Below are 16,513 nucleotides of genomic sequence, written 5' to 3'. Positions count from 1 at the left end.
TAAATTCCCTAGTGCATTTACACTGGAGTAAAGCCCCATTCCAAATCTGAATGTTATTTTAATCAGCTCATAAGGATTATTTTTCCCTAGCTGTCACCACTTGAGACATATGTAACTCTGGACACTCCAAAATGAATGCAAGCCATGGAGAGCTATTTGGGGCATGATACCTTTTCAAGAAGGCATGTAACCAATCATGGTTCCAAAATCAGTCTGAAGTCATCTCTTTCATGAAATATGGGTGCAATCCCTGATATGTTTATAGAACATGTTAATTAAAGGATGTTTTTTACAAAGGTTATTACAAAGGTTTTTTATAAAGGTTATATAAAAAATAACCTTTTCATTTTTATAAAATAACCTTTTTATTTACAAAGGTTATTATAAAAAGTAACAGAACACAAGATTTTGTAAGCAGATGTCTTCTTCACTGCTTGGATCTGGAGTTAGTACCAAGCAGGGCTCAAGACACAGAGCCCTATCCTTTCCCTTGCCATAGCATGCAGCTGCATCACAACAGGCTGTTCTGTACGTTATGGTGATGGGGAGAGAGATCTGGAGGCTTGGGAGGAGAAAGGGAAAATATTTGCCCTTATCCCTTTGTAAACCTGCTGACTGCCAATGGTTCTTCTCAGACCTGTGTCAGCACTTACCACCCACCCCCATTCTTCCCTGTTGTGCCCTCCCCGCCCCACCCTCCCTGCTAACTTACCTGTGTTGGTGGGCCTTCCTTGCCCTGTCACTGTGTGTGGGGCCACTTCAGCCTCTCTGGCAGTGTTCCGGAAGCGCACAGTTTCACACGTTGTCAGTTCACTGTTTACGACAGCCATAAAGGTGCTATCGCGAGTTCTGACAGTAGTAGCACCCAGTAGAATTGGGCTGTTGAATGTATGTTATGAAAATTCATGACAAGCTATTTCAAGGAATTTACTGGCCATATAGTTTTTAGTCTCTCTGTATCCTGTTCACCTCTCTCCCATCCAGCTCTCAGAGCACATAGAGAGAAGGAGCTGTCCAGGTGCATTCAATGAGATGGGCTCCCCTGGTCTGCCTGGTCACCTGCCACTCAGTAAGCTGAATCCCCCCTCCCCAAAGACACTGCCAGACAAAGGTTCCAAAATAGACACTCCATTGAGGAGACAACCAAACATTCCTTGCAGAATACAGGCCCCAACCCAGCACCAATAGACTAGGTACAATTGTTCAGCCTCATCTCCCTTGAACAGGTTACGCAATCAACCTCATCCCAACAGAGCACATGCAGAAGGACAGTGCTGTCCCTTACAATACTTATTCCTCACTTGTGATGACAGAAGGGAAGGATGCAAAGCTGAGAGGCCTTTGGCAAAGACATCAGAGAAGTTATCCCTTTAGAAGGATTGGAGTGCTTGGAATCCTCTACCCTTGCAGAAAAATTTGAAGCCCCATTAAAAGGAGGCTGCTTGAGATGTAGGCTCGCTTCAAAGATTGTGGACCCACCTTTCTGGAGAGCGTGAGTAATGGAGGACTCCTAAACCCCACAGAAGCCACCCATCCCATTTCTTTTTTTAAATCTTCAGGATTGGACAGAATGGAGTGGTGACCTTCCTTTGTGATGGGGACCAATCTGTATTCCACTGAAAAGAGGCAGGGTTTGTTAAAAGTCAGTCAGGGATGCTCAGAATAGGACAGCTTTCCACACTAATTCAAATTGATCAAATTCAAATTGATGGTTGCAGGAAGAATATCGAATTGTCATTTCTCCGGTTTCATTTGGCCAAGAATTGGGGAATTCTTCAAGATCATTTCAGGTTCTTAAGAATAACCGGGCAACTGCTAACTAGGCAGAATGAAATCTGGGTGTGGCTTGTTACCTGAGCTTCACATTTCAAGTAAGACAAGTGAGGTCTAGACAGACTTCTTTTTTCTGGGTACATGGAAGCATGTTCAGGGGAGCATGCTCAGGCAGCCCTGCCCCTGTGCCGACATGCTTCAAAGTGTTGCTGCACCCTTAGGTGTGTGTACAGCATTTGTCTGCATAAACTAACACTGCACCCAGGAAGAGGTCTTTCTTGTGATTAGGGCCACTTAGTGTGCAATATAATGGCTAGAAGACTGAGCTGTGAACTGGTACTTCCCTGGATTGAATATCACCTGTCATGAATGCATGAGGCAAGCCACTCCCTGTTAGCTTTGGCTCCCCAGCTGCAATACAGGGAGTTTAGTGCTTATCTTACAGGATAAAATAATGCAGGTGAGATGTTCAGAAAACATGATACAAATGCTGAATATTCTTGCATGACTTTGCTAAGCTGGAACATTCACTTTTGACAATAACAAATGCAAGATGTTATACTCTGGAAAGAAAATCCAAATTAAAAAAATTGATAATGGGGAGAAACTGGTTAGATCCTAACAATGCTGAAAACTTCTTATGGGCGTAATGCTCATGTAACCTTTTGTACTATTTATTCTTACTCTTTGTTTGTTTGTATGTCTCATAGGCCAATAAAGGTGAATGAAATGAAATGAAAATGAAAACCTCTTATTGGGTGTAATGAATTATATAATCTAAATATATGTAAGCCATGTGATACTCTCCTCCTGTCCCTATCCATCCACCTATAAGGCAAATTCCTGTACAGGCTACATTCATAGAAAAATTTCATCCAAAACCAGAGAAATAATAGCCCACTTGGGACCAGCCCATCCATGAGGTCAACTGAAGCAGCTGCCTCAGAGCCCAATCCTATGCTTGGGGCACGGCTTCGTGCCACTGAGCACTGTCGCAAATGTGCCATAAGGCACGTTTATGAGCCTCTCCACCGGGCTCCGCCCCTTGCTAGCTCAGCGCCAGCTAGTGCTGGGCTAGTGTGGGGCGGTCGCTCAGCCTCTGCAGCTCTGCAGTCTCATGGACTGCTGAGCCGTGGCACGGTAAGGGGGGGCAGGGCGAGGATGGGGAGGAGGCGTTCCGGGGATGGGGGACGCTGGCGGGGGGCAGAGAGAGGGCAGGGGGAGGTGTGACGCAGAGGCGTGATGCGGAGAGGGGGTGGGTGGGAGGCGTGCTGGGAGAGGGAGAGAGGCGGGTCCGCAGAGCTCTGCAGGATCCAAGGCAGTCGTGGAGGGCTCAGCACCCTACACGAGCGCCTTTACTTTACGGTAAAGTAAGTAGCCCCATTGCGGGGCTGCTTACCTTACCCAGGGGAAGGGGATGAAAGTTCCCTTCTCCTGAGGTGCCTCCTGCATTAGCCTGGGGCACGCAGGATCTGGCGGCAGTCGGTACCACCGAGCCGGGGCACCCCAGGCAGCTCAGGATTGGGCTGCCCGTGTGCCCATCACCTAATTTTCCTCCGCTGCCCTTTTCTCTTCTTCCATTTCCTTGATTGGAAAAGAGGGGGACGGAGAGGAAGAAGAAATTGAAGGGAAGAGAGTGCTGAGCTAAGACATTGGAGAGTGAGAGGAGCAGAGGTTGGGATAGCATTGGGTAAGGAGAAAGCATTTGGCATGCTGCCTCAGGCATCAGAAGGTCTTGGGTCAGCCCTGAGCCCACTATTATGCTCTGCTCTTGATAGGCATTACTTTTTTTGTATCCAGTTTTAATTTCTGCCTTTTAAGGAGAACGCTCACAGACTGAAATTAAAATTGCGGAGAGCACCATTATCCATCCATGAAGAAAGAAGACTTTATGACATGAGAAGAGACTCTGGTTTCCCAAGGCCTTCTGTTTTAGAACTTGCAATGATAGTTCTTGGGAATGGCAGAAGAAAGCTATGGGAATTCCTTCCTGCTTTTTATCATTCATGTTTACTTTTTCACAGTTTGCTTTGCACAGATCCATTTAATATAAAGCACAAAAATAAATGTGCTTCACTGAAGTTTTTATCAACAATAGAATGGTTAAGATCTGCCTGTTAAGATCAAGTCAGGTGCATGTTTGAGTCATGGCAGAGATGAGAACTTTTCAGAGTATTTGATGTGTGCAAGATGGTAGAATGTGGCTTGAGTAATCAGCAAACTGTCTTCCATCTTGGACAGCTAAAGGGACATGCCAGCAAATACAGCTAGGTTCAATTGCCTTTACCCTATTTTCAAACTTTTTTTTGTATTATCAAACAAATTTTTTTTTTTTTTAGCAGGGGGAGAGTAACTGGCCCACCTCACCCCAGCACTATCTGTTCTAGTGGCTGTCTGCTAGTATTCATTTTGCATCTTTTTAGATTGTGAGCCCTTTTGGGACAGGGAGCCATTTCGTTATTTGATTTTTCTCTGTAAACTGCTTTGTGAACTTTTAGTTGAAAAGCGGTATATAAATACTGTTAATAATAATAATATAATAACTTTTCACATTTTGCACTCAAGATCTCTAAGCCTCAACCTCATATTATTCACATCATTCAGTGTCCATAATGGTTATGTCTCCCTTTTTTCCTCTTTACAGTATTTACTTTCCTTGCTATATTGCTATGACTGGGAGTCTTATATGTGCTGTGATCGCCCTCATCTTTATTCCTGCTCATACAAAGCCACAAATAAAAGGACATGCTGAATCACAGAGTGAGTGTTCACTGTTTCTGGCTGTTCTAATGGAAACAGGGAGTCAGGTGGATTGCAGCGTGTAAACATTAAAGAGGGAGTTAAAAAGAATTGGGGTCATGTCTGTGAGTTGAACGTGACCAAGCTTTCAAGTCACTATCTCTTTCAGTCTAGTTTCCCTCATAGAGTGACAAGACCATTGCAACCTAGACAACTGTGTACTGTTCAAATGTGCCCCATTTGTGTTCATTATTTTTATATCCCGGTCATTTGTGTCCCAATATATGTATCGCATATGTATGTAATGTAATTTTTTATTTTTAAAATACAGAAGTAAAGTTGGAGTTAGAGATAGGGCTGGGATAGAAGCTTAGGATATATAACATGGGGTTTGTTGCCCAGTTATAGTGGAATGCAAATGACTGGGAAGCAAAAAAAAACCAGATGCAAATGTCCAGGGATGCCAAAGACACTGCGACACATTTGACCAGGACACAAATGTCCAGGACACAAATATAGTACCTCCCTCACAGGGCTGTTGTGAAGATTAAAGGGTGGAGAGCCATGTATGCTGCTCTGAGCTCCTATGAAGGAAGTCAGATAAAACTGTATTTAATGATTTCAATATCAGAAATCTTAGTTTAATAAAATGGCTCCCACTACTTTATTATGATGCTCCCACCATCGCCTGAAGCAAAGCCGATTACAAGATGGTGGGCTGCCTTTGAAAACCTGTTTGAAAGGTAGGCATTTATAAATAAATAAATGATGCATGCTATGGCACGCATACACTTTGACATTCTTTTGCTGTAATTTGTTTTCCTGTAGTCTACTGAACGTCCAGGGAGCAGGCAATGTGAGATACAGGAAGCTGGACTGATCCAGCGGGGCTGTTCTTATGTTCTTAATGAGCCATTTAGGCACATCACTGTATTTTTAAATGCCTTACTGTAAATCTGGAACACAGTTCTGTTGCATATTCACCACACTCATGTTTTAAGGGGTTGGGGTGGGGGGTACCTGTGCTGAAGAGAAGGCTAAAGAAAATGGACTGTGGACATCAGGTAACGTTTTTCTTCTGTGTTTGGTAGCCTACCTTGCCAGTGGAATTAAGCCACTTCCTGTTTTTTAGGCATATCCCAATCCCGCAGTGTCTTTAGCCTCAAAGAAATCATGCGTCTCTTGAAGCTTCCGGGAATCATGGAGACTCTTTTAATCAAGCTACTTTCTGGACTTCCTTCAGGTGAGTGCAGTGACATTTTACACAGCAAGATCTCCATTCAGATATGATGTTTTTTAAATGGATTGCTGAAAGACTTCATGGTTCAATTGCAGCAGGAAGTGTATTTGTTAAGGCTGCAAATGTAATGCTTGTTAATGCTAGTTTAAGTCATGGGTCAGTACACACATGATGGTCAACCACCCTGCTATTACTTTGAAAGTATATGGGAACACCATGAGAATCATAATCTTTTTGAGCTTCTGCCATCGTAGGAATCTCAGTAGCTGTGGGTCATACATGTCAAAAAACTGGATCACACAAATGACACCTCCCAGTGGGTTCAGAGAATCACCCTAGTGTCTATGCCATTAAGAGATTAAAGAATGCTGAAACAGTATGCAGCTGATCATGGTGCAGGAACCTGTCTGATAAGAACAGATAAACTTTTTATTAGAGAAAATTTCACATTTACAAACAAAGAAGAACAACCAAGTAGAAAATATGAGGTCCTGAAACACGGTTACCTACATTGGGAGAATATTGGTGATCATTAGCACAGACCATTCAGGCATAGTATGAAAGTCCATTTCAGGAAATTACACATTACACATAAGAACATAAGAACATAAGAACAGCCCCACTGGATCAGGCCATAGGCCCATCTAGTCCAGCTTCCTGTATCTCACAGCGGCCCACCAAATGCCCCAGGGAGCACCAGATAACAAGAGACCTCATCCTGGTGCTCTCCCCTACATCTGGCATTCTGACTTAACCCATTCCTAAAATCAGGAGGTTGCGCATACACATCCGGATAAGACAGAGGCTCTCCTGGTTCGGAAATCCTCGATGCAGGTGCTGGATTCTCAACTTGCTCTGAATGGGGTTGCACTCCCTCTGAAGGAGCAGGTTCGCAGCTTGGGGGTCCTCCTGGATTCGCAGCTGCTCCTGGATTCCCAGGTGGCGGCTGTGGCTAGGGGGGCCTTTGCTCAGCTTCGGCTGGTGCGCCAGCTGCGACCGTACTTGGATCGTGCAGACCTGGCCACGGTGATCCATGCCACGGTGACATCGAGGTTAGATTACTGTAACGCGCTCTATGTGGGGCTGCCCCTGAAGACGGTTCGGAAACTACAATTAGTACAGAATGCGGCGGCCCGTGTGGGCACCGGAGCCAGGCGGTTTGACTCTGTCAGCCCGCTTCTCCGGGGGCTGCATTGGCTGCCCATTCGTTTCCGGGCCCAATTCAAGGTGCTGGTTTTGACCTTTAAAGCCCTATACTGCTCTGGGCCAGGATATCTTAGAGACCACCTACTCCCGTACAATCCGGCTCGCCATCTCAGGTCATCAGAGAAGGCCTTTTTGCAAGTGCCGCCACCCAAGGAGGTCTGGGGGGTGGCTGCAAGAAATAGGGCCTTCTCGGTAGTGGCACCAACATTATGGAACTCCCTTCCCCTTGACTTGAGAATGGCTCCCTCTCTTGAGAGCTTTCGGCGAGGCCTGAAAACACTGTTGTTTAAACAAGCCTTCTGATTTCTGGCCTTCTTAACTTTTTATACATCTTTTAGTTTTACAGGCTTGATTCCTCGGTGATCTGCTCTTTTACTCTTTTAATCTGACTACTGTTTTTATGGCCCTGTAGTGTGTTTTTAAATGTTTTTATCTGTTTGTATTAATGTTTTTTAAATTCTATTGTTTTTAATATGTTGTTAGCCGCCCTGGGTCCCATTAGGGAGAAGGGCGGGATATAAATAAAGTTTTATTATTATTATTATTATTATTATTATTATTATTATTATTATTATTATTATTATTATTATTATTATTATTATTATTATTATTATTATCATGGCTTGTACCCCATAATGGATTTTTCCTCCAGAAACTCGTCCAATCCCCTTTTAAAGGCGTCTAGGCTAGACGCCAGCACCACATCCTGTGGCAAGGAGTTCCACAGACCGACCACACGCTGAGTAAAGAAATATTTTCTTTTGTCTGTCCTAACCCGCCCAACACTCAATTTTAGTGGATGTCCCCTGGTTCTGGTATTATGTGAGAGTGTAAAGAGCATCTCCCTATCCACTCTGTCCATCCCCTGCATAATTTTGTATGTCTCAATCATGTCCCCCCTCAAGCGTCTCTTTTCTAGGCTGAAGAGGCCCAAACGCCGTAGCCTTTCCTTATAAGGAAGGTGCCCCAGCCCCGTAATCATCTTAGTCGCTCTCTTTTGCACCTTTTCCATTTCCACTATGTCTTTTTTGAGATGCGGCGACCAGAACTGGACACAATACTCCAGGTGTGGCCTTACCATCGATTTGTACAACGGCATTATAATACTAACCGTTTTGTTCTCAATACCCTTCCTAATGATCCCAAGCATAGAATTGGCCTTCTTCACTGCCGCCGCACATTGGGTCGACACTTTCATCGACCTGTCCACCACCACCCCAAGATCTCTCTCCTGATCTGTCACAGACAGCTCAGACCCCATCAGCCTATATCTAAAGTTTTGATTTTTTGCCCCAATGTGCATGACTTTACACTTACTGACATTGAAGCGCATCTGCCATTTTGCTGCCCATTCTGCCAGTCTGGAGAGATCCTTCTGGAGCTCCTCACAATCACTTCTGGTCTTTACCACTCGGAAAAGTTTGGTGTCGTCTGCAAACTTAGCCACTTCACTGCTCAACCCTGTCTCCAGGTCATTTATGAAGAGGTTGAAAAGCACCGGTCCCAGGACAGATCCTTGGGGCACACCGCTTGGGGCACACTCTAAACATGATGGGTTTAGAGTTCATACATCACTAGAGAGCGGGACGTGCCCAGTCTCACCTTGCACGTGACCAGCTGTGCACCCTGGGACATGCCCAGTCTTACCAGCACGTGACCCTGCTCCTTCCGCTGATGGCAGCCTCCTGTCGTGGATCCAAGGTCCGGGGAGTCTTCTGTGGGTGGTCTCCATGGTCGTCGCTGGCATGTTTGGCTTTTGGATGGGTTTGTTCTAGGCATGCTTTACAGCAATGGGGCACAAATCACCACAAGGTGACATACAAGGCAATGTCATGTTAGGGGTGAAGGAGAAGAGAATAAAACAGAAAGATAGCATATGTCAGTCCTTCTCCAACAGCATGTGCAAGCAGATACAATGATGCTCAAGTAGCATATAGTTCAAGGTTGGAGGTGAGCATTGCATGGGGCAGGTGGTGAGTCCCTCCTGGCGCCCCTGAGCTGAACAGTCTCTTGGCTGGCTCGGGGGCTTTCGGGGGGCTCTGCCTGCAATACAGGTTGTCTCTAGCACTCCTAAAGTTGGTGGGAGGCTGGCAGGCTGTTGCTCATCTCTTGTGGGAGAGAGTGGTTTGTGGCTCAACCCTTACATGGAGCAGAATGAGCTGTGGGTGGCTCCCCTCTACTGAGACCAACAGGATGTGTTGAGCCTGGACCAGGGGCATATAATATTGGCACCACTGTTGCTGCCAATATTCACCCCAAGCCTGCTCGTGGCACACCCCTGGCCAAGCCCAATCCCTGCCCTGATCTTCCCCTGGAATGCCCCTTTAATAACCTATCTACTCTGGTGGAGGCTTGGCAGCAGTTACTGTGCTAGTGGGTCAGGCCTTGCAATGATGGAGGACAAGTTCTGTCTTCTCAAGACCCAGATAAGAGTGGGCCATTAGTTTACCAAATGGTTATACTTTCACAGTAAATTATCTTTGTGAAAATACTAATTTTGCAGCCACAAGCTCTCCTGTGCTCTCCTGAATGTAAAAGTATGACTTAAGTCTTGCTTCTTCTTGCACTGTTCCTTTCCTGAACATACCTGTCTTTGGTGGAATTCTCACCCCAGTGCTAACCCAACCTCCTGAGACTGAAAGAAGGGATGAAATTACAGCCTTAGGTGATTTGGCTGTTTGCCACTTATTCATATCTCTGTGCTGGAAGGATAACCTTCACATTAATGTTCTCATTATGTTCATCTCACTGCTCCAACCTTATAATTATTTCTTGCAATGGACATATATATGAGACCTAAATTATAGCACTGACTTTATTTAGAATATAAGCAAGGTTGTAATGTATACAGGCACAGGCCTCTCATCTATGGTATACTCTAAACAATGTAATTTTATAAAACAAGGACCTGCTGAGCATGAAACATTAACACAGACGAAACACCAAGAACTTCTTGAATACAACTGATTATTTAGATCCTTTCCAGTTTAGCTTCTGGCCCAATTTTGAACTGCCCTAAGTAAATGCACCTATGAACTCAGTGGGATGACCTATGCCAGGAGGTGGACAGAAGAACAGAAACTTGTTGATTCTCTTGGGCCTCTCAGCAGCATTTGATATAAGCAGCCATCATATCCTTCTGAGCTTCCTAGCTAAGATGGAATTGGGGGGCACCATTTCATGGTGGTTCTGATCCTTTCTTGCAGGCAGGCCTTAGAAAGTGGTTCTGGGATATTGTTGCTCTGCATGAAACCATGGGGTGGATTGGAAGTGTTGGTAGCTTCAATTCATAGATTCTGTGCCAGCACCTGGTTGCTGGGGGTCATAGAGCAAAACTGTGCATTGGACTCCCCATGGCCTCTCCACCCACACGTTAATGATGTCGTGGGTCTTACTGCTGCTACTAATACTAAGGGTTTGGGGATCAGCCTGGCCAGATGGGCTTTCTCATGAACATGGACCTTCAGCCAGTGCTAAACTTGGTTTACTTTTGACACCACACCTGCATAGATTAACTGCCCAATAACATAAAATACCACTTATTTTTCTGTATGTGGAAATAGTGGGCTCTATCTAAAATAGCCCAAGTAGAAATCTGCTTGTGCCACTGGACACCTTCTCTTCCTTCCCATGCAGTCGCCTTTCCCCTGAAAATTTTATCCTGCAGATCAGCAGTGAAAGTCGGTAATCAGCAGAACTTAGGAGACTGGCTTTCCACTTGCACAAGGCATCTTTGGGTCAACTTTATTTTGCTGCAGACAAATAAGAACTGCTGCGTTTGGAATGTTGGGTTAAAGTGAGTAAGAAAAGTGCATGAAGGTCACAGTTTTACCAGTGCCTAAGATCTTTGGTTAGGTGTTCAGGTTTCAAAAGAATGTGGTGATGGCATCTGGCCTGGACACCTTTAAAAGGGGATTGGACAAGTTTCTGGAGGAAAAATCCATGACGGGTTACAAGCCATGATGTGTATGTAAAACCTCCTGATTTTAGAAATGGGCTATGTCAGAATGCCAGATGCAAGGGAGGGCACCAGGATGCAGGTCTCTTGTTATCTGGTGTGCTCCCTGGGGCATTAGGTGGGCCGCTGTGAGATACAGGAAGTTGGACTATATGGGCCTATGGCCTGATCCAGTGGGGCTGTTCTTATGTTCTTATCTCATACTTTCATGTTGAAAAGCATTTAAAGTGGAAGGGGCATAGCTCATTGGTGAAGAACATGCAGTTCCCCAGGCTCTGTTCCTAGCATCTCTAACTAGAAACTATGGGAAAGTTTGAGCGCTGCTGCATGTCAGAGTTCACCGTTATGGATGAGAATGACCAGTTGTCTAGCACAAGGCAGCTTCTTTTACTGCTTTTAGGGCCCAACCCTATCCTTCATTCTTCTCTGCCCTCCCTCAAAGCCTCCCCAAACTCTGTTATACCCCCTCCCCACCCCATTTCACCCCTCCCTGCCACTGCCTTACATGTTCTGGCAGGTGGTTGGTGATCTGCTGGTGAGCTGGGAGTGCTTCCAGTCCACCAGCACTTCCGCTGATGCAAAAGACTCAATAGGATTGGGCTGTTGATTATGGTTATTCAATCCATGAAACATCCTGGCAATAATTGCATTTCCCTTTGGTCATCTGCAAAATGTCTATTCCTGAATCAAACCTTTCATTGTGTTTGAATTGAAATTAAGAACATAAAAAAGCCTTTCTGGATCAGGCCAAAGGCTCATCTAGTCCAGCTTCCTGTATCTCCTGGTGACCCACCAGTTGCCTCTGGGAGCGCACAAGACAACAAGATACTTGTATCCTGTTGCCACTCCCTTGCATCTGAGATTCAGAGGTAGTCTACCTCTCTCTAAAACCTGGAGGCTGCATACAGTTGTCATAAACGTTCCCACTAAAGGGTCCATGCTAGTGAGCTAAGCCTACGTTTTCGTTAATAAATTGCCTTTTCCTCTAATCATGTTAGCACTGTCACCTATCTCAATTTGGAACTGGTTGGCAACCTTCAGTCTCGAAAGACTATGGTATAAGCCTACAGCACCCGGTAGTCTCCCACCCAAGTACTAACCAGGCCTGGCCCTGCTTAGCTTCCAAGATCAGACGAGATCGGGCATGTACAGGGTAACAACCCTCTTTAACCCTCTTTAAAATGGAGTCTTTTCTTTTGAAAGTAATGCTCTAAGTGCATGCCATTTCTGATTGCCTATAAAATGAGAAACCATTTCCTTACCTGTCTGATTTCTTTTAGGTTTATAGTAGAATACCTGCTAGATATTTGTCATTGAAATCAATGCAAATCTTAAAGTAATGTGTGCCTGTTCTAATTGCCTATAACACTGACAACCAATTCCTGTGAAATTTTTCATTTATGATGCTGTAACCCACCTTCTCTCCTCCACACTTCCTCTTCGGCTCCTTTCCCAAATGAGTGGGAGGAAGAGAGGCTGGCACATTGCCTGGTAAAGGGGACAGCATCTAGCATGCTGCCTCAGGCCCAGGAGGGCTGAGATGTCAGAGCTGAGGATAACATGGGATTCTGTCTGTACATATTAGTAAACTTTTTCTTCACATGTCCGTTTTGAACCAACCCAGATTCCAATCTTACATATCCCCAGATAATCTCAATGGGATTGGTACTGATCAGCTACCATACAATTGCCAGGATTTTCTGGAAGGGTTCCCCTGCACCTATCTGGCAACATGGACTCCTAACAGAATGTGTCTCTTCCTGTTATTAGGTATGTTCCTGATCATGTTTTCCATCATATCTATTAATTTCTTTGGCCTGGATGCAGCACAGGCTGGATATGTGATGTCTTATGTTGGAGTTCTTCAAATGGTAAGGAGATGTGCATTGGGACCTAACATAATTGCTATTTCCAAGGACTTTTATGGGAAACACAAAAATAAGAAGGTCAAATAATCTGATTGTTCAGATGTTCATGACAACATTATGGGGCTGCATTCATTTTTTGGCTTGAAAATAGCCAGAAATGAAGTTGCATGCATGCCTCTAGCACAGGGTGACCAGATGTCATAAATGCAAAAGAGGACAAGGCACCCCAAAATGTAAGACATCCAAGAAAAATGTAGGACATGACAAAATAAAAGCTAAAAATACTTGTGTGTTGATTTCATGTGGTTAATTTAAACACTAGATTACTTATTAAATTTGAAACCATATTACATATAATTTATTAATTACAAGAAGGCTATGCGCTGCCTGCAGGGGCCCATTCACAGGGAAAAGGAGGACATTTAAGTTCTTTTCCAGTACAGGAGGATAAAAAAGAGGACACGTCCTGGAAAAAGAGGATGTCTGGTCACCCTGCTCTAGCTAGAAGCATGGTTCAAAATCAAACTGTGTAGAGACTATACAAAAAATGGCATCCAACCCAGAAGTATATGAGGTCTTTGCCATAGGGATGCAGTGGCTAGAACAGCACCATCCTGTCCACCATACAGAATCATTACAATGGAGGGGACCATGTTCTAATACTGAGCATGCAGGAAAGATTGCTAAAATGGTGAGCATGCTAGAAGGTGAAAAATGAATGTGACCCTAGCTTGCTAGGAGAAAAAAAAGGTTCTCTAGCGCTTCTAGTGCTGGAAGTTGAAAAATGAACACAACTTGGATGTGCATGAACTGCAGTCCTGTGCATGCTTGCTTGGGAGTAAATTCCATTGAACCCAATAAGACATTTCTGAGTAAATATGCATAGGTTTGTGATTGTAAATGGTGATGCTGCAATGCTTGGAAAAATCCCTTAGCTACCATGTAAGTGTAGACTAACTGATTCATTCTGGAGCAGTGGAAAATAACTTCAACTAAGCGACGAGCAACAAAACATCTACGGAAATTATCGTCCCTGCTGCCTCCTGCCTGTCAGTTTTCTAGACATTGAAAGAAGCATTCCGTTAGACTTGAACATAATCCTAACTTGCCTTAAAAAGGTCCTCTGTCATGAGGAACACAGTCTGACTACTGATCCTCTTCCACTTACTGGATTGGTAGAGAGGGACAGAGAAAAAGCGAAAATGTGGAGGGTGCTGAGCTAGAACATTGGAGAGCTGAGGAAATCATTGGAGAAGGCAGGGGGAGTGTGACCCAAAGAGCTGCCAGATGCTATTTTGGGTCACCTCTGCACTACAAAAAACACCCCCCAAACCATACTGTGCTCCTTGCACATTGTCATCAAACTCAGAAGTCTCAGGAGGGACTTCCCATTTTATTTCCAGGGATGTTCACATTGCCCCAGTAAATAAAATCAAAGTACTGCACTTCTGGATTTGAGGATAGTGTGTGAGGAGCCTGCTAAGGGAAGTGAAATTCATTGCACTTTTCTTTGGATTCTTGCTCTGGTTTCTGATCAATTCATGTCAGCAATCTAAATTACATCCCAATACAACAGCCTGCGCTGGCACAGCAGCACCGTAGGATTGTGTCGCTGGATATTCAAAACTTAAAAAGTGAATCCCCTTATAAATCCCACCATGGTAATTACCCACAGGTAACACTGGATCAGGAGCAACTCTTTTGGATCAGGTGCAGAGATGGTAAATTTAGGACTGACTGCATGCATGCATATCACTTGACTAGTACTGTATGCTTGATGACTGGTAGTTGAATGTGTAAAGGTACTCCATTGAAAAGCATTGTATCTTAGGTGCAGTGAAGGGATATGCAAGTTCTATCTGTGCCGTTATCACTGTGATGCACCTTCACACAGTCAAGTCATTCATTACTACTAAGTATTTTTTACACCTTGAATTAGTGAATGCAGCATCCCAGCCATCATATCAGGAGGACACATCTAGCATTTCTAGATTTATTCCTGGAGACTCCTGCCAATTCTGGAGGGCTAGCAACCCTAACAGCATCTTACAGAATCTCATTCATCAAGTTGTCACCTGATACTGCAGTCATAAAGTGATGAACATTCATGCATGCACCAGGGAAAGCCCAAGACCTCCTGATGCTTGAGGTAGTGTGCTAAATGCTGTTGTCCTTCCCCCAGAGCCAACCCATCCATGAGGCCCACTGATGTGGGTTGTGTGAATGGCAGATTGCAAGGGGTCTGAGGGGATGGTGGGTTCAGGGTGCCTTCCACTCATAATCTGCACTGCAATGCATGCCACAATGATCTGCTTCCCACTTGCCTGAGTGAGAAGCAGATCCTTTTGGACTTATGTTTCATCAACAGCAGCCTCTCATACTATGTGGCAAGCTGCTTTTGAAAACTAAGGAGAGTTTCAAATACAGTTCATGATACGGCATGGCTGATTACGCAGGGGCTCAAAGGTAAAAAAAAAGTTTGGAAAATTCCATGGTGCATGCAAACCTTTGGGCAGACATAAAATATCTCTTTGGATCTCAACATACGAGTACTCAATTTTCATTTTTATCATTGAAAGGCTGAAATGTTTTCTCAGTCTTTCAATTTTTGCTGATTAAGGTTTATAAAGTTGAGATTTGTCAGATCAACTTTCAGGTTATGTAGATATGTGAAACAGTTGAAAGATACCTGATGCAATCTGAATAAGTGTAATATAGTTCTGCTGAGTTGATTTCTGCTACATGGCCTTTTTGGCTTCAGGTTACATAGATTCATGTGGCTTCTGTTACATCTCATGAAAGACTATCAGATAAAGACTGCTGAAGCTCAAGTGCAAGTAAAGTTTATCAGTATATAATTTCTAATTAACACTCTCCATTTGACTATATAGTCTCACCTCCAATAACACACATTCCCCAAATGTCAAACACTGTGTGCAACAGTGCTATAGAAGATATTGTTATCTATGAGGCAGGGAACTGGATTGGGTTGGACTTGTGCTGTGCAGAATGTACTTTACCCATTGGCTACAACGTCTGTCAAGCACAACTGGGATAACAACTGTGTAATAAATTGGCACTAAAGGAGGCAGCATTATGGGAGCTGTTACTGTATAGTTTCACAAGGTTTTTATGGTTTTTAGTGTGCCACAAGTCCATGAGCTTGATGTGTGACCCTAATTATGTGTGCCCTTTATTTTGTGGTCTAACAAATGTGTGGCTGTCTCTCTTAACTGCTTAGCTCAGATCTAACAACTTACAGTCAGACTAGACACGATGTCAAATGGGTTTTTTGTAACTGAAAAAAGAAAAGATACAGAGGCCCCCAATCTGAATCTGGACTGCAGCATAAGAAAAGAGGGGGGGGTAGGAGGTAGACCTTTTTCTCAGCACCACAGTCACAATATGAACCAGGCCCCAAAACTGCTATTTACTCCAGGAGAGAAACTGATTTTTGAGCTCCCATGTCCTGCTGCTTTTTAGAAGTGAAAACTCCAGAAATTTATGATCAATTTAATGTCACACCTCTTAAGACCCTTGTAAAGGCATCTGAGAAGAAAGCTCTTGCACCTGAGATAGGCAGCGCTATTAATTGCTTGCTTTTTAAGCATCAGGATAGAAGGGATGGCTGATGGTATTCCAGAATTGAGGCAAATCTCTCAGTGTTCTGTTGGCCTTAAATCTCTCTCTCTCTCTCTCTCTCTCTCTCTCTCTCTCTCTCTCTCTCTC

The 16,513-nt window shown here is 44.2% G+C and overlaps 1 protein-coding gene across 1 annotated transcript in view; it reads left to right on the top strand.

Moving 5' to 3' along the window:
• The window catches only part of SLC22A18 (solute carrier family 22 member 18), an 83,423-nt gene that overhangs the window by 37,814 nt on the left and 29,096 nt on the right, over nucleotides 1-16,513 (top strand). The window contains exons 6-8 of the mRNA XM_066635113.1: nucleotides 4,418-4,533; nucleotides 5,645-5,755; nucleotides 12,687-12,787. Of these exons, the coding sequence (XP_066491210.1) occupies nucleotides 4,418-4,533; nucleotides 5,645-5,755; nucleotides 12,687-12,787 (328 nt within the window). The remainder of the gene's footprint in view (nucleotides 1-4,417; nucleotides 4,534-5,644; nucleotides 5,756-12,686; nucleotides 12,788-16,513) is intronic.

Source organism: Tiliqua scincoides, chromosome 1 (genome assembly GCF_035046505.1).
Source record: "Tiliqua scincoides isolate rTilSci1 chromosome 1, rTilSci1.hap2, whole genome shotgun sequence".
Classification (NCBI taxonomy): domain Eukaryota; kingdom Metazoa; phylum Chordata; class Lepidosauria; order Squamata; family Scincidae; genus Tiliqua; species Tiliqua scincoides.
The sequence above is the reverse complement of the archived record's forward strand: the minus strand, read 5'-3'. Positions and strand labels throughout refer to the sequence as shown.